Source organism: Solanum dulcamara, chromosome 11, assembly GCF_947179165.1.
Source record: "Solanum dulcamara chromosome 11, daSolDulc1.2, whole genome shotgun sequence".
Lineage (NCBI taxonomy): Eukaryota > Viridiplantae > Streptophyta > Magnoliopsida > Solanales > Solanaceae > Solanum > Solanum dulcamara.
This window is the reverse complement of record NC_077247.1, coordinates 44,068,030-44,087,539: the sequence shown is the minus strand read 5'-3', so window position 1 is coordinate 44,087,539 and position 19,510 is coordinate 44,068,030. Positions and strand designations below refer to the sequence as shown.

At 31.5% G+C, this 19,510-nt stretch overlaps 1 protein-coding gene across 1 annotated transcript; it reads left to right on the top strand.

The window, feature by feature from the left end:
• Positions 1–9,799: 9,799 nt before the first annotated feature.
• Positions 9,800–14,914, top strand: LOC129872609 (uncharacterized). Its single transcript, XM_055947551.1, has 2 exons — positions 9,800–9,863; positions 14,430–14,914. The coding sequence occupies exons 1-2, from the start codon at positions 9,800–9,802 to the stop codon at positions 14,912–14,914; spliced, it is 549 nt and encodes a 182-aa protein (XP_055803526.1).
• The last annotated feature ends 4,596 nt before the right edge of the window (positions 14,915–19,510 follow it).

The window sequence follows — 19,510 nt, the reverse complement described above, 5'->3', positions numbered from 1 at the left end:
ATACCCCTTACATCTAATGAAAACGAAAACATTAATTTTATTATTTTTTTTTAAAAAAAACTTTTTTTAAAAAAATCATGTATGGTATATATGATCCTTTTAACAAAGTTCGGGGTATATTTGATCTTTCTCAAACATGAATTTTTTTTACTTATTTATTTAACGGTTAATTTGAATTTTAAATATCTCCATTATAGATCTATTTGTTTATCATTATCTAAGTTTCTTATTCTTATTTATTTTTTAGTATAAACAATATGAGAAAGTAAAAAGTATGAATAAAGAAAGAGAAAAAAAGTAAGAAAAAAATTTAAACTAATTTTTTTGCGGCTATATTGTAATTTATTTTTTGTATCAGTAAAAAAAAATGGGCTTTTTGATAAATTTTACAAGAAAATGAGTGAAAAAATAAATTTGATCATCAAAATAAGAAATTCAAAAAATATGTTTTTAAAAATAAAATAAAAATAAAAATTTCACTCATGTTAGACCAATTAGGCTATATCTGAACAATTTGTGTAATAGTAGAAGTATATATGAAATTATGAACCACTTTTATAACGTGGATATACAAGCTCTAAATTACAAAGTTAAGAAATATATTAGGTTATTTCCCTATTTTCAATAAAAAGAGATGGTAAATAAGAAACAACAAGAGGCATGATTATTTTATTTATTGGTAATACACGCAATAAATTGGTTGATATTTGAAATAAAACATATAATATTTGAAATTTAGTTTAACAAAAAGATATTTGGACATGAAATAATGAACCAATACGATGAATAAACACTTATTGAAATAATTTTCAAATATTATTTTAATTTTCTGACGCATGATTTCTGGACAAATTAATGGTCCCTTAAGGTCCCATATAATTATAAAGTAGAGAAAGTAAATGGATAATGAGAAAGAGGAAATTCTAAAACTTAAAGCTATTTTGATGATTATTTTGTTTTCCAATTATGAGATATATATTTTGTAGTATGAAATATGTAATCAACAGGTGCCAACTTTTTAAACTATAATTTTTTATGCTATTTATTTGGCCAACTTATCATACGGAATCAAATTTCTTATAAGATACTACTCATAATGGCCAAGTTCAAATAAAGAATTTTAAGTTGTCTCAAGTACCAGAAGAATAATACTAGTAATAATTTGTTTTTTTCAAAAGAATATGATAAATTTTATTGGAAGGCTCGTAAGCATCAAACACAGCCTTTATTTTTGTCCTTTTTGGCAAAGACATTTTGTCCATTTTCATAAATTACTCTTTCCATAGCTAATTATCTTTCTGTATTTTTTATACGTCTTTTAAAAAATTTCAACTAAAAGTTTTTAACTTGACTTCGAGAATAATTAATATCAATGTTAAAAAGAAAAAATATAAGTAATTTAATCTTATATTTTTAAAATAATAAATAATTATTTTAAAAATTACGATAGATAATTTAAAGCTGAAGAAAAAATACACAATTCATTATGGAAAGTAATTGTTCTTTTTTGTCAATGAGACAAGGTAGCAACGCATATTTTTGTTTGGTCCATTCGACAGGTGAGCTTCATGTCCCATATTCATAATTTCTCTGATATTCTCACCTAAATTTTATCTGTTATTAATTCTTGGTAGAGTCCACATGATAATTTATTGATGGAGAATTTGTACTTGGTATAAATTGTGTTTAATTATTTGGGATATTGAAATTATTGTGGGTTAGCATATCTCTCCACATGATTATTGGTCTTGACTCTTGCCTAATAATTGAGAAAAGAATGGGAGGTGAGAAAACGACAAGGTCAAATTACTTTGGCCATCAAAATTCAAGACTTTTTTATTGGATTGTTGATTAATATTTAATTATTTGTTAATGCAAAAATAAAATTTAGAGAAAAATACTCTTAAATAAAATGCAAAAAATAATTTAAAAAATTAATAAAGTTTGAACATTTATCAATTCAAACTCTATAAACTCTTCCTTTAAGTGGAAAAATATGAAGTTTAGACAAATGCACATTAGAAACTTCGAGTAAAATTTCGAACTTCAGTACCTTATGTTGAAATTGTCCTACGTTTTACTTTTACAAGATCAACTTTTCATATTTAAAGAAAATTTCGCTCGTAAAAGTTAAAACTCCAAGAAAGTATCGTTGTTTGAAGAACATTCACTCCATATATCATGAGGTGTTATTAATAGAATTATTTTTTAATATTACTTCACTGATGATATTTATTTTGACGGTTTATAATTTATGACAAGGTAGCATTAATAAAATTCTTTTATATTATTTCACTCATAGTATTTATTTTAAATTCAATGAAAATGATTTAGCTACAAATCTATTTTAAATTCTAGGAAATTTTCAAAGCTCCGAACTTCATCGCCGTATACTGAAGTTATTTAGTGTTTTAATTATGGATAATTTTGTCGAGATGTTAGTTTCATCTTAAAATAGTTACAATTTGATATTAATAAACGATCTAAAACTAGCTATATGGGCTATTTTTTTACAAATTCCAAACTAATAAAATGGAGGAGATGACCAACATGGGTTGGATGTAGTGGTGGGATTGCTCCACCCTTAACTAGAGGCTCGAGTTCGATTCTTGATATGGAGAAAATTATGTTGGAAGCGTCATCTTTGAATAAACCCTATAGTGCGTGATTCAAATTTCGTTGATGCTCCAATATGGGCTTCAGAGACTTGGTGGAAAATCAAAAAAAAGAAGAGAAAATTACGTGATATGGCAAACATTACTACTATATTACACATTTAGGGTATAGTTTAAAATAATTATGGCTCGCAACAAACGTAGCTATCTATTTACGCGGTATGACAAATCTCTCTTGCCAAATATACAAATATACATGTATATTAGTTACCATTATACAATTTTTCTAATAAATATACATATACAATTCGACGGATATATATATACAATTCGTCTATCGCTCGTCTCTCTCCTCCCTTTCTCAATCTCGCTCACCTCTCTACTCCCTCTCTCGATCTCGCTTGCCTCTATCCTCCTCTATATTAATCTCGCTTGCCAGATATATAAATACATATATATATATATCGGTTACATATATATAATTTTTTGATAAAATATACATATACAATTCGACAAATATACATATACAATTCGCCTGTAGCTCGCCTCTCTCCTCCTCTCTCTCAGTCTTGCTTGCCAGATATACAAATACATATGTATATCAGTGTTTGTATATTTTGGTATACAAATAATTAATGGGTATAGCGTTTGTATAATTCGCTACAGCGTTTGTATAATTCGTTACAACAATTATATAATGACAAATTTTATGTTTGACATTATAAGTAATTAGGAAAATTATACCATATAGAGTAATTATACTTAAAAGGTTTGACATGTCTGAAAATCCCCCCAAAAAGAATAATGCACAATAGTAGCTTGAAACACTGTTATTAAAAATGTAGCCAACAATATAAAAGATTTACATTTTAACCATTTTAAATAAAAGCATTCTAGACATATAAAAATACAATTATTTTTTTATATTTGTGAATGGTACAGTTGTGATCCTCGACTTTGTCATTTAAAGTTAATATACCCGTCGTTACGAAAGTGGCTCATATATACCCCTACTGTTACACAAATAACTCGCATATATCATTCTAATCTTAAGTTTAGACTTGGCTAAATTCTTATTTCAACTTGAATGATTGAATTTGAAATTCCAATGTATTGAGTTTGTTTTTAGAACAAACCAAATTTAAATTAGTTATAATTCCAGTTCTTTTAATAGTGTCCTTCAAGTGGCTATTTGTAAAAAGAGACCAAATTTGACTGATTTGGATCTGTGTGAACACAATTTCAAATTATGATTGAAGTTGAAATTTTATTTAAAAAGGAAATTTGAATTTATTAAATTATATATTATTTTTATAAACATGAAAATTCGTAATTTGTGAAAACAAATAAAACTTTTCCAACTCTTGATGTTTAAAAAAAAATAGCAAATCATAATTCAGAAAAGAAGTATTAGAATATTCTAAAACATTACATTAATAAATTACATATTTCATATTTTTCATAAACAATATATATTATTGACACTCATAAAGAGTTTTCTAAAGTTGCTAAATGTTTGAATAGAAAGTTTAAAATGAAGGATCTTGGTAAAATAAAATTTTATCTTGGCTTACGTATTGAGAATTTGTCAAATGAAATGTGTGCCTATCAATCAGCATATACAGAAAAAGTTTTGAAGCGACTTTACAAGGATAATCATATTAATTTATTGAGTACCCCCATGTTTGTGAGATCACTTGGCATAAATAAGGATCCATTTCGACCCCAAGAGAGTGATGAAGAATTTCTTGGCGATGAACTTCATATCTCAGTGCAATTGGGGCACCGATATACATGTTATTAATACTTGACCAAATATTTATTTTGTAGTGATTTTATTAGCAAGATTTAGACCCCAACGAGATGACATTAGAATGATACAGTGTATTAATCTAATATGCATAAAAGTTTATCTCAAATGAGCTATTTAGTTACATGTGGATGTATAACAATATTAGAGTTCATTGAAACAAACAATAGTAGTCATTTCATCAAATCATGCAAAAATCATAGCCATCTGTAAAGCAAATCGGGAGTATGTTTGTTTAAGATCAATGACTCGTTATGTTCATAAAGTATGTGATTTTCCTTTGAAAAGGAATATTTCAATCACCATGTACGAACGATGATACAACATATATAGGTTAATTGAAGGAGGATACATCAATGGAGACTGTACAAAGTACATTTCACCAAAGTTATTTTTTCACACATGCTCTTTAACAAATTGGTAAGATAAAAGTTCAACGGATCTGTTTAAGTAGTGATCTTGCATACTTATTCACTAAGGCGTTTCCAATATCAACACTTGAGGAGTGAATATGAGATTGGAATGCATCGTCTCCGAGATATCAAGAAAGTTTTCATTAGTGGAGTAAAATAAGCTATGTACTTTTTTTCTTAACCATGATTTTGTCCCAATTGGATTTTTCTGGTAAGGTTTTTAAAGAGGCAACACTCAATGCATATTATGAGTTGTGTATACTATTTTTCCTTCACTAGGTTTTTTTCCACTGAATTTCTCCTAGTAAGGTTTTGACGAATTACATTATCTATGGATATTCAAGGGGGTGTGCTATAAATACATTGAATTAGTGGATTGTTCATTTACCTAATACATGAACTACTTACATTCATGTATATATATTCCCTAGGTTTTATGAATCATTTTGAGTAAGAATGTATCTTTTTATCATGACATTTAACATGGTGACTTTTTGGGTGATTTCTCAACCTAAAAATAAAGTTGTTATTAATCATTACAAGAGACACTTAAAACAATTAAATAAGGTGATTTCTAATTATATTCTTTATATCAGTTATCTATATTCACTGCTCTATATGACTTATATTTTATAATAATTTATTTAAAAAATCATTACTTTTTAGTTAAAAGTATAATTTGTAAATATAAGTTAAAGGCAAGTGAAATAAAATCAATCATTTTTATCTTTTTTTTTGCTAGATCAATAGAATTTGATGCAGTACAAAAATGTAAACTAGTTAAGAAAAAAGGAAAAGTACAAAAGAGGAGACGTTTGAAGGCCTTTTTTTCATCGAAATCAAAAAAAAAAAGAACTTGATGTTAAAAAGTAATAATGGATGTCATTTTTCCATGTGGGGTCCACCCAACTTGCCTAATTATTAGTAAAATTTTAATTCGCTTTCTACCTTCTATATTGGCTATAAATAGTCGTGTTAGCACAATAATAAGGATACACTGATACGAACTCTATCTCTGATCTCTCTCTTTCTCTTATTTTATTTTTCTCCTTATTTTGTGATGTTAGTTTATTTTATAACACATTCAGCACGAGCCTCCATCGCTTTGAGCTATATTTTTAAGATGTAAAAAAAGGGATAAAATTTTTATTTTCTTAAAATGTCAAATATTTCTAAACTTGAATTTGTTGCTCTTGATATATTTGGAAAAGGCTACTCATCATGGGCATTAGATGCCGAAATACACCTAGAATCGATGGATATCGCAGAAACCATCAAAGATGACAATATGACATCTAGTCAAGACCGTGCCAAAGCCATTATATTTTTCCGTCACCATCTTGACTAGCGGTTAAAATTACAGTAGCTCACATTAAAAGACCCCCTTAAACTATGAAAGAATCTAAAAGAAATATATGACCACCTGAAGTTGGTCATCCTTCCACAGCCGCGTCATGATTGGCTCAATCTGAGATTAATGGATTTCAAATATATAACTGAATATAATTTTGTCCTATTTAGAATTATATCACAGTTAAATTTATGCGGAGAAGAAATCACTGAACAAGACAAACTTGAAAAAAACATACTCCACATTTTCACCCGCGAATATGCTCATGCAGCAGCAATATCGCGAAAAGGGTTTTAAAAAATATTTTGAATTACTTTTTCACCTTCTTTTTGCTGAACATCAGAACGAACTGTTAATGAAAAATCATTATAGTCGGCCCGTTGATTCTTTGTCATTCCTTGAAGTGAATTAGGCAAACTATAAATGGATTTTTGTGCGAAAACAAAATGAGAAAAAAAAAATTAAAAGATACAAGGCATACCTTGTTGCACAAGAATTTTCTCAAAGACCGGGATCAACTATGAAAAAACATATTCACCTGTGATAGATGTAATAACTTTTCGATATCTCATCAGTGTAGCTGTACATAAAAATTCTGAAATACATCTAATGGATGTAATTACAGCTTACCTTTATTGTTTAGTTGATAATGAAATTTACATAAAAATCCAAAAGGATTAAAATTGCCTGAAACATGTGCTAAGTCTCGGGAGATGTACTCCATGAAACTGCAAAGATCATTATATGATCTAAACATTACGGGCATATGTGGTATAATCGCCTTAGTGAGTACTTGATAAGTGAAGGTCATATAAATGATGTTATTTGTTCGTGTGTTTTTATTAAGAAAATAAAATCAGAGTTTGTTATACTCGCTGTTTATTTTGATGACATAAATCTCATTGGAACACCTGAGGAGGTCCAAAAGACGATTGAATATCTAAAGAAATAATTTAAAATGAAAGCCCTTGGAAAGATAAAACTTTATCTAGGTCTGCAAATTGAACATTTTGCAGATGGGGTCTTTGTCCACCAATCTGCCTACACTGAGTAAATCTAAAAATAATTTTACATAGACAAAGCATATCCATTAAGTACTCAATGATTGTTCGATCACTTAAAGTGGAAAATGATTCATTTCGACATTCAGAAGAACATGAAGAACTTCTTGGTCATGAAGTACCATATCTCAGTGCTAGTAGTGCACTTATGTACCTTGCTAATGCAATCATACCTGATATAACATTTTCTGTTAATTTGCTGGCAAGTTATAGTTCATCCCAAACGTGAAGGTATTGAAATGGTATCAAACATATTTTGCAATACTTAAAATGTACTATTGATATGGGTTTGTATATACTAACAAAGGTTGTGTAAACCTTATTAGTTATGCAGATGCAGTTTATTTATCAGATCCACATAAAGCTCGATCTCAAACATGCTATCTATTTACACACATAGGAACTGTTGTATAAGGGCCATTTACAAAATAGTCTACTGTTGCTATTTCTTCAAATCATTTCTTCAAAGCATTATCTACAGTTATAGTGATTATTTTCTCCAATTTCCAATCAAGCAAACACTTACTAATACAACGGGCCATTTCGTCACCCTTATGACTAGTAACAACCTGAAAGTTTAAAATTAGTTTATGCAAAAGCCAATCACTATTGATAAAGTGTACTGTCAAACACATATAATTTATTCTCTGTATAGAAGTCCATGTGTCGGTGGTTAGACAAACTCTCGGTGATGTTTCTTTCAAATACTTCATAAACTTTTGTCTCTCTTCACCAAAAACTACATAACAATCCCTAGTCACTGTTCTACGGGAGGGAACTCGGAATAAAGGTTGGGTTTTTTTCATAAACATCTTAAAACCTTCCTTTTCAACAAAACGAAAAGAAGCTCATCAAGGATTAACATCTCAATTAAAGCCCTTTGAGATACCTCTTGATCAAAAATCCAAATTATCCCATCACGCATTTCACCTTCTAATGAAAAGTTTAAATTTGATTGTTTATACTTAGAATTGGAAGTGTTAACCTTATTTGGATTTTTAGGACAAGTTTTCAAATGTTTATTCAGTCCACTTGTTCCATTTTTAGTTGAATCAGCTAAGAGAACTTTACCACAATGCTTGCACTTTGCTTTATTAATTCCATCTTCTATGAGCTTATCATAATGCGGCCAAGCAGCAGATCTTGATTCAATAGCTTTCCTCTTCACAGCCACTGATTCCGGTGTTGAATCAAGAGACTTAGTAAGAGCCAGAGGTGCGACATTGGTTGTTCGACTTGATTTATCTTCCATCTAAACATAAAAGAGATTACAAATGTTATAAGACATAAATTGAAAGTGTAAAACAAAATAAAAAAAGAACAGATATCATCTTGCTCACCTCTGAATAGTGAATTCTGATAGAACAATTTGCGCTAAACCTATGAAATTATTAAACACAATATGTAATTATTTCAAAATATAAGGAGAATTAGTAAATATAGTATAAATATTTGCGTAATTATGTAATTTTTCCTATAAAAAGTTGTGAAAATTTATTATGTGTAGCATCTGCTTATGGTCATAAAACACTAAAAGAACGAAAAATGACTATTGACAAGTGATGCCTCACTGTAATGATTCTGTTAATTAGGAAAGGTTAACTAAAGGTCAATTTCTTTCGCTGCTAATTAAAAGGAAAAGCTCATAGTGAGTTTTTATTCACTTGTAAGCAAGAAGCTCAGTTAAATATCAGTGTTGGTCAATAAGCCAAGGGGATTATACAAGGAAGAAACTTTACAATCTCTGCTCGTGAATCACTAAAAGTCAGGAGAAAGATTCAATTATAGAAAGGAAAAGGAAAATAAAATTGAATGTTGTTACTGTGTAGCATAGTATGCTAATGCAACTAATCTCAATCTCTCAGGGAAAGAAGGCACTAACCTGTCACCTATATACCTTCCCTGTGTGAAATAGCCAAGAAAAAGCTCCTCAGCAAGATTATTTTGCTTGTCAAGCCCCTGTTGTCCTGCGAAATATAGTAGCCATGTCAAGAGAGGCAAAACTGTGACTGCAGTGAATCTCAATTCCTTTTGTTCAAGCTTAATGTCCTTTATCTTTCTAAACCAAAAACCTTTTCTCTAGTAATAACAAACTCACAGTAAGAATCAGGCAGATGTGGAACAAAAGCAACGCGTATAAACCTCCGAGTTTATGTACTCTCCAAAAGCTTTGGGGTCGGTACAATATTCTTTAGAGTACTCTCCAACCAGTCTGAAAATTGAGAAATCATGGAATATGTCAATCCATAGACAACCAAACAACAAAGGCAGATAATGTTTTGAAACATTCTACAACAAAGGCAGATGGTTTCCAGACAACATTCTACAAATCAAGACCATTATGAATGATTTACACAACTTGCAACACAAAGCAGAACACTACTTCTGCAGCAACCTCTTCTTAAGTTGATTTCTACACAAGTAGTGTTAGATTTAGAGAAGATGGAGTTTTTTAATAAATTTCAAGCAAAGGGGAAAAAAGTAACTCATAGTACATATGTGATTAGTGATTACGATATATTCCCAAGTGCTCGGACGACAAAGAGAAAATGGATGTTCACTCAACGCCGCCGTCTGCGATGCAGCTGAGGAGTGGTCGGAAGTTTCTAGTTTGTATTTGTCATTTGTGAACTATGAAGACTGAAGAGTGAAGTGGGCGTTCACTTAGGGAGTTAGGGACTTAGGGTTACTTAGGAGTTAGGAGTTAGGATTTAATTTGGGTTTGGTCTTTGGACCTAAACATTTATGGATAATGGGCCTTTTGCCCTTTTCTATACTCCTTTAGGCTTTAGCCCAACAGAATATATCAATATAATGGGCTGCTAATTCTCATTTAAATTCGGTATTCGGTGTTTACCGAATACCGAACGGTATAAAAATAAATACCGAATACCGAAAATATTATTTTTGGTACCGAATACCGAGCCGAATTCCTGAATTACCGAATACCGAAATACCGAATTAGCCGGTTCGATTCGGTAATTCCGTTTTCGGTATTTTATGCCCACCCCTAGTTCTTCCACCCATGGAGCCCAAATATTTTTCTCAACTTTGTATATAAATTCTAAATGATGAAATCTTATGGTATTTTACATGATGATTCAAAATGCATATATTATGGTATACTTGAACCTTATTATGTTTAAATGGATATGTTGACTCTTAATTTCAAGTGATGAGTTTTTAGGGATTTTCATACTACGATTTCAAATGTATAAATTCTTGAATATTTGAAGTTTATTACCTATATTGACTTATGTTGATTCATATTTACATGAAATGGATAGTTTATCAAGGTACTTATATGAAGGTTTGAAAGTAGTTTTAAAGTGCATATGGTGGGTTATTTTAAGATGTTTGATTAGATGCATTCATATCATGCATACAAGTATTCTTTAAATGTATTTGAAAGTTATATGAAATGAACCCACCTAGTTTTCTTATGTTGAAATGAAAGTTTATGAAGCAAATGCCTATGTTTAAGGGAGTCTTGTGAAATGATTGAATGCTTGATCGATGAAAGGGCTTCTTAGCCAAAGTGAGGTTTCAATGTGAAAGGATAATTCTCACATTGAATCAAATGAAATGTTTAAGGTTATAATATGACATGTTTGACCTCCCTATAGGCCGTCAATGCTTTTGAACATTTTTCCCAAAATGAAAGGTCCGATTAGCATGGTATCCGGAATGCCATCACTGATTGTAGACCTAATTTTCTTATAAATCAAGGTTCATTAGTAGAACGGTAAATAGGGCATGGTAGTCATGATGATATTATAAACCAAAGGTTTTAATGAGCTATTCCACCGATGATGATTTGATGTCTAAAGTTATACAATGCTTATGTTATTATGATATATAAATATTATTCCGTGGGATTTGACCTAGCACCGAATGTAGCATGTAGATGGGAACTCGACCTAAGGAGTCCTTAAGTAAAGTCTCATGTTGCATTAACTATGTGCCACCATAGGAGCCCTTGTCGGCTAGGCCCTTGTAGCCACCAAATGTTAAATGAATGAATGTAAATTGAATGGAGTTCTACCCGGCAAGTAGTCTCCCCGTGCCAACGTAGGGGGTTATGTTGGATTTCATGTAATAGCTCGCATGGTCTTAAATGTCGGTTATGGTCACTTCCTCACAAAAATGAATATTTTAAGGTTTCCTATGATGATGTCTAATGCATGCATTCACTTATGCATATTGATTTCTCATGTCCCTCTTATGTTCTTCATTTCATAGCATACTCACATACTTAGTACATTCAAAGTACTAACGCATACTTTTGCCTACATGATGTCACCATGTAGGAACCGACGCCGCCCCTCGATCTCCTCCACATGGCTAACTCGTATTAGTTGAAGATTTGCTAGTGGTGAGTTCCCATGTTTCGGGAATAACATCCCTTTTATTCTAAGCTTTAGTTATGTGGAATAGTAAAACTTTATTTAAAGCATTTCGTGACACTTATATTGAGGGTGAGCTAGGGACATGTCTTAGCCCCCGCCAAGTCTATTAGTAGAGGTATGTTTGGACATAAATGGATAAATGTTTTTATTTCCGCTTATTATTATTTACCATTACCAATGAAATGCTTAATAAGTGCTAAGAGGCTTGGGTGAGGTACCTTCGGGTATCTCATTCGCCGTGTCACATCTAGGCCCTAGGCTTGGGTCGTGACAATTATGTGGATTATAAAGTGATTTTCTTCCGTGGAGAGGTCCTTCAAGCTACTAGATTATTGAGCAGTCTTGATTCTATCAATGAAATACTGATCCAAGTTAGTTTGATTTGTGACTCCTAGAATCTTCTTGAGTCTGAATAAAAATGATTAACGTCTCTCCAATTTTAACTTAGCCACATGTAATAGTATGGTCTATTGTTTCCCAAGAGCGTTTATTGCCCTATAATGCAGTAACTATATATTCTTTACTGCAATTCTTTCAAATATTTTGCCGAGTCTTTTCATGTCAGAGCATATATATATATTTGCAAATTTCAAAATAATATTTTCTTTTAATATAAAATACAAATTCACTAATCAAATTTTACATTCTAAAAATTGAAATCAGAACTTAGAATTCAAAATCATAAGGCCTGTTTGGACATGCACATAGAATCATGATTTATAATCAAACTGGTTTGAAGTTGAAATTTTTATCAAAATTACATGTCAAAATGCTAATTTAAAATCATAATTTCATATCGCATGTCCAGACAAAAGTTTACTTTTCAAAGAATTTGAGATTTCAAATTATATTTTGAAATTGAGTCTATTTCTTTTTTTTGTCACTATTCATATACAAAAGTTGATTTCAAATCAAAATTTTAAATCTAAGCCCCAAATCTATAGCAAAGGCAATTTCTCTGGAAATCTTGCTATTGAAATATAAATCCTCGGTAGGAAGAAATAAATAAAAAATAAAGGAAAAAGGCTTAAATATGTCATCGAACTTTGGAAAAAGGCTTATTTATGCCATCCGTTAAAAATTTGGCTCATCTATGCCATTGCCATTTGAGAAAAGGTTCATTTATGTCATTATTTTTTAACTCCGATTTTGTAAAACCACTCAAACAACTTTTAACACTTTTCTATTAGAATTTTGAATCAATTTTTTTTTTTGCTTCTTCTTATTCAAGAATATCAAGAACTCCAAATTTACTACTTTTTTATTTTTTACGAAATCACCTCAAATTTCAATAGTAGCATCCCTCTGAGCTAGATATCAAAATCCAATATCTTTTGAGATCAAATTCAATCTAACCCAACAAGACACTTAAAATTTCTTCAAAGTTTTAAAATTTTAACCTCCTTTAATGGTAGAATTTTCTCCGCAATTCCAAATCACTTGAAATTTTAAACATAGAGATAGTGAACTTTAACATTAAAGGAGATTGAATTTTTGAGTTGTGTCGAAAATTCCACCATTAAAGGAGATTAAAGTTTTGTAACTTTGAAATTTGGAGTTCTTGAAGAAAAAGAAACAAAAAAAGTATATTTGATTCAAAATTCCAATAGAAAAGTGTCAAACGTTGTTTGAGTGATTTTACAAAATCAGAGTTAAAAAATAATGGCATAGATGAGCCTTTTCTCAAACAGCAATGACATAGATGAGCCTTTTCTCAAACAGCAATGACATACCAATTTTTTTTTGTCCTTTTCAAGAAATATAATCGTGATAAAGTGGTGAAAAAGAAAGAAAAAGATCATTTTTGTTAAACAACAAATGGATTAGTGGATGTCCATTTCATGGATCCACTAAAGCAAATTGGCAAGTTGATTAGCAAATTGACAAGTTGATTAACTTGTATTCTTTCCTTATATAAATGGCCATTTTTGGCCATTCTTTGGATATATGAAAAGAACGGATAGACAGAAAATACACACTACAATTTTTCTTCTTTTCTCTTGGCTCACTATCTCTTCCTAATTTTGCCTCACTGTCTCTTTTCAATTAATTTTGTAAACCAAGTATATTATATTTTATAACACGTTATCAGCACGAAGTCCTAATTTTCTCCAGAAAATTAATCTCTATATCAGGTATATCTACTAAAGAAATTTTATTTTAGTTGTCTTTTCTATTTCTAAAATTAATTTCTATCCCAGTTTTATCATGTCAAATTTATTAAAACTTGAATTTATGGCACTTGACATTTCTGGAAAAAATTATTTATCATGGATTCTTGATGCTGAAATTCACCTTGACGCTAAGGGTCTAGGTGATACCATTAAACAAGATAATAACGCATCAAGCCAAGATAAAGCAAAAGCCATGATTTTTCTCCGTCATCATATTCTTGAAGGATTAAAAACTGAATATTTAACTATAAAAGACCCTCTTGAATTATGGACTAATTTGAAAGATCGGTATCACCACCTGAAACTTACGGTTTTACCAAAAGCCCGATATGACTGGATTCACCCTCGATTTCAAGACTTTAAAACCGTGACAGAGTATAATTCTGCGATCCACAAGGTAAGTTCCATGTTAAAATTATGTGGAGACTCTATCACTGATAATGATTTACTTGAGAAAACTTTTTCCACTTTTCACGCTTCAAATATGTTGTTACAACAACAATATCGTGAAAAAGGATTTAAGAAGTATTCTGAATTAATTACATGCTTACTTGTGGCTGAGCAAAATAATACTTTGTTGATGAAAAATCATGAAGCCCGTCCCACTGGATCTGCTCCATTCCCTGAAGCGAATGTTGTAGCAACGCATAATCAGTCTGAATCAAGACAAAATAATTATCGCGGCCACGGCCGTGGCCGTGGTCGTGGACGTGGGAGAGGACGTGGTAGAGGACGAATCAATTATCGTCATCATGTTGGAAATAAACATGAGAACAATAAAGGTCCTCAAAATAATTCTTCCAGAGGTAAATCCAATTTTTGTCACCGGTGTGGTATGAAGGGTCATTGGGCACGTGAATGTCGTACGCCCGAACATTTTGTGAAACTTTATCAAGCCTCTCTCAAAAAGAGAGATAATAATGTGGAGGCAAACTTGAGTTTTCGAAATAATGATGATGAAGCAACCCCCTCAAATAAACATGAAAATATTGAGGCAAATATGGCTTATAAAGATGATGATTTCGCAGATCTTCCAAATATTACTCATTTGGATGCTGAAGACTTTATGAGTATTGATTAAGGAATTTATCATCTGGCGAGGAATATATCTTATAATTAGTAACTTTTACAAAGAGACATATAGTTTGTACTAATGTGTAAAAGCTGAAAGCTCTATATTATGTAGTATGATCTGTTATTTATTTTTGTTACTTATTTGTCATTTTTATGTAGTATTATCACACAATATTACTTGATGTTTTTTTTAGCTGTATATTTATACCATTCAAAAACCTAGATTAACACTTCTCAGTATGACACTTGTTACCAAAATAAATTGTCAATTAAGTTTATTTATTAAAAGTTTTAGTGTATTGAGTTATATAAAGAAATATGAACCGAATTTCAAGCGTGTTAACATAGTAATTTATTTACGATCTACAGCCAGTATCTGATGAGCTTTATTAACACATATAATAATACATGATCGAAGATGCTAAAATATGTCAAATTAGCCATTAAGTTATAAAATTAGTGTATACTGTGTATATATGATTTTCACATCATTTGATACTGGCACATATCCATCTGCATAGATATGTGTTATCGCATGTGTTATAATTAAGTTCATATTAGTACTAATTTTTTTTTAGCTAATACTTTATATATACAATATTGTCAAAAATACATGTGAGTAAAGAATATTTTTCACACACATTCATGATATTATAGTTACTGTGTTTCTTAAAGCAGTTCAATATCTTAAAGTTTTTATGTTGTTAGTTTTTCACACTCTTATAATGTATCTCTTTTCATTTATGAAGAATATGGAAATTTCTCAGTCATCAGTTGGATCCAAAATCAATTATGATGATATGTGTCTTATTGATAGTGCCACAACACACACTATTTTAAGAGATAAGAAATATTTCTCTTATTTGATTATGAAAGAAGCTAATATTAATACAATATCTGGTAGCACAAAATTAATTGAAGGATCCGGAAAAGCTAAAGTTGTACTTGTTGGGGGAACAAATTTAACAATTAATGAAGCATTATATTGTAGTAAGTCTCAAAGAAATTTATTAAGTTTCAAAGATATTCGTCAAAATGGTTATCATATTGAGACTACAAATGATGAAAAGAATGAATATCTTTATATTACTACAATGATGTCGGGCAAAAGGTTTATTCTTGAAAAGTTACCCGCTCTTTCATCCGGCTTATACTTCACAAGTATTAGCATGGTTGAAACACATGCCATAGTAAATCAGAAGTTTACTAACTCAAATGATTTTATTATATGGCATGACCGGTTGGGCCATCCCGGTTCTAATATGATGCGCAAAATAATTGAGAGTTCACATGGACACTCTTTGAAAAACCAAAAGATTCTTCAGTTTAAAGAATTCACTTGTGCTGCATGTTCTCAAGGCAAATTGATTACTAGACCATCAGTAATCAAAGTGGGCATTGAATCCCCAACATTTCTGGAACGAATACAGGGTGATATATGTGGACCCATTCACCCATCATTTGGACCATTCAAATATTATATGGTTTTAATAGATGATGGTCACATGTGTGCTTATTATCAACTCGTAATATGATATTTGCGAGATTACTTGCTCAAATAATTAAGTTAAGAGCACAATTTCCAGATTATGCAATAAAGGCAATTCGTCTTGATAATGCTGGTGAGTTCACATCTCAGGCATTTAATGATTATTGTTTGTCCACTGGGATAACAGTTGAGCATCCGGTTGCTCATGTTCATACTCAAAATGGTCTAGCGGAATCATTAATTAAACGTCTCCAATTAATTGCTAGACCAATGCTTATGAGAACAAAACTTCCCATTTCATTATGGGGTCATGCTATTTTGCATGCAGCAAGTCTTGTGCGGATCAGACCCACAAGTTATCACAAAGTCTTCCCATTACAATTGGCTTTTGGTCAGGAGCCAAACATTTCCAATCTTAGAATATTTGGATGTGCGGTATATGTTCCAATTGCTCCACCACAACGCACAAAGATGGGACCCCAAAGAAGATTGGGGATATATGTTGGGTATGAATCTTCTTCTATCATAAAATATTTGGAACCTATGACTGGAGATTTATTTACTGCAAGATTTGCTGATTGTCATTTTGATGAATCAGTATACCCAACATTAGGGGGAGAAAATAAGCAGCTCAAAAGGGAAATAGATTGGAATGCATTACCATTATCTCATTTAGATCCTCGTACAAATAAATGTGAACTGGAAGTTCAAAAGATAATTCATTTGCAAAATATTGCAAATCAACTGCCAGATGCATTCACTGACCTATCAAGAGTTACTAAATCTCATATCCCAGCTGCTAATGCTCCAATTCGAGTTGATGTCCCAATAGGACAATTAAATAATGCAAATGAGTCTAAACCACATTTAAAACGTGGTAGACCAATCGGTTCCAAAGATAAAAATCCTCGAAAAAGAAAAGGAGCAAATAATCAAGATGGTCATGATATGAAAGAACCTACTCAAGATGAGCGAGGAGACATAACAATTGATGAAACCTTGGAAGAGGTTAAGGCGCCTGAAAATGATAAAGAAATTTCAATAAATTATGTCTTATCAGGAAATATATGGAACCGAAATAATGTAATTGTCGACAATAGTTTTGCTTATAATGTTGCTATGGAAATAATGCAACAAAATGAGGATCTTGAACCAAAATCTGTCGATGAATGTAGACAAAGGAATGATTGGCCAAAATGGAAAGATGCAATTCAAGTTGAATTAGCTTCGCTTGAAAAACGCGAAGTTTTCGGACCGATAGTCCGAACACCTGAAGGTATAAAACCAGTGGGGTATAAATGGGTCTTTGTGCGAAAAAGAAATGAGAAACATAAAGTTGTAAGATATAAAGCACGACTTGTGGCACAAGGATTTTCGCAAAGACCCGGCATTGATTATATGGAAACATATTCTCCTGTGGTGGATGCAATCACTTTCAGGTATCTTATAAATCTGGCAGTGTATGAAAAACTTGGCATGCATCTGATGGATGTCGTTACAGCCTATTTATATGGTTCTCTAGATAACGATATCTTTATGAAAATTCCTGAAGGATTTAAAATGCCTGAAATATATAAAGATTCCCGGGAAACTTGTTCAATAAAACTTCAAAAATCTTTATATGGACTGAAACAATCAGGGCGAATGTGGTACAATCGTCTTAGCGAATACTTGCTAAAAGAGGGATATAAAAATGATCCAATTTGCCCTTGTGTCTTTATGAAAAGGTCTGGATCTGAATTTGTTATAATAGCAGTGTATGTTGATGATTTGAATATTATCGAAACTCCTGAAGAACTTTCAAAGGCAGTAAAATGTCTTAAAAAGGAGTTCGAAATGAAAGACCTCGGAAAGACAAAATTTTGTCTTGGTCTACAAATTGAATATTTTGCAAATGGGATATTTGTCCATTAATCAACATATACAGAAAATATTTTAAGGAGATTTTACATGGATAAAGCACACCCACTGAGTACCCCAATGGTTGTGAGATCTCTTGATATTAATAAAGATCCATTTCGACCTCATGAAAATGATGAAGAGCTTGTTGGTGCTGAAATACCATACCTTAGTGCAATTGGTGCATTAATGTATCTTGCCAACAATTCTAGACCAGATATAGCCTTCGCAGTAAACTTGTTAGCAAGATTTAGTTCTTCCCCAACGCGAAGACACTGGAATGGAATTAAGCATATATTCAGATACCTTCGAGGGACCATTGATATGGGATTGTTTTACTCGAATGAATCCCCATCACAATTGATTGGTTACGCAGATGCGGGATATTTGTCTGATCCTCATAAGGGTCGATCGCAGACAGGCTATTTATTTACATGTGGTGGTACAGCTATATCATGGCGTTCAACAAAGCAAACTATGGTTGCCACTTCTTCAAATCATGCAGAGATAATAGCCATTCATGAAGCAAGTCGAGAATGTGTTTGGTTAAGATCAATAACTCAACACATTCAAGAAACATGTGGCCTTTCTTTGACAAAAGACGCTCCAACAATATTGTATGAAGACAATGATGCATGTATAACTCAACTGAAGGGAGGATACATCAAAGGAGACAGAACAAAACATATTTCACCAAAATTCTTTTTCACTCATGATCTTCAAAAGAAGGGTGAAATAGATGTCCAACAAATTCGTTCAAGTGACAATTTAGCAGATATGTTTACCAAGGCATTGCCAACTTCAACCTTTGAGAAAATGAGATACAAAATTGGAATGCGTCGTCTTCGAGATGTTAAGTGATGTTTTCATCAGGGGGAGCAAAATACGCGCTGTACTCTTTTTCCTTAGCCAAGGTTTTATTCCACCGGATTTTCCTGGTAAGTTTTTTAATGAGGCAGCACTCAAGGTATATTATCAGATGTGTGTACTCTTTTTCCTTCACTAGGCTTTTTCCCACTGGGTTTTTCTTAGTAAGGTTTTAACGAGGCACAACATCTATGTATATTAATTCTTAATGAGGTACATTTCACATGGACATCCGAGGGGGAGTGTTAAACAACAAATGGATTAGTGGATGTACATTTCATGGATCCACTAAAGCAAATTGACAAGTTGATTAGCAAATTGACAAGTTGATTAACTTGTATTCTTTCC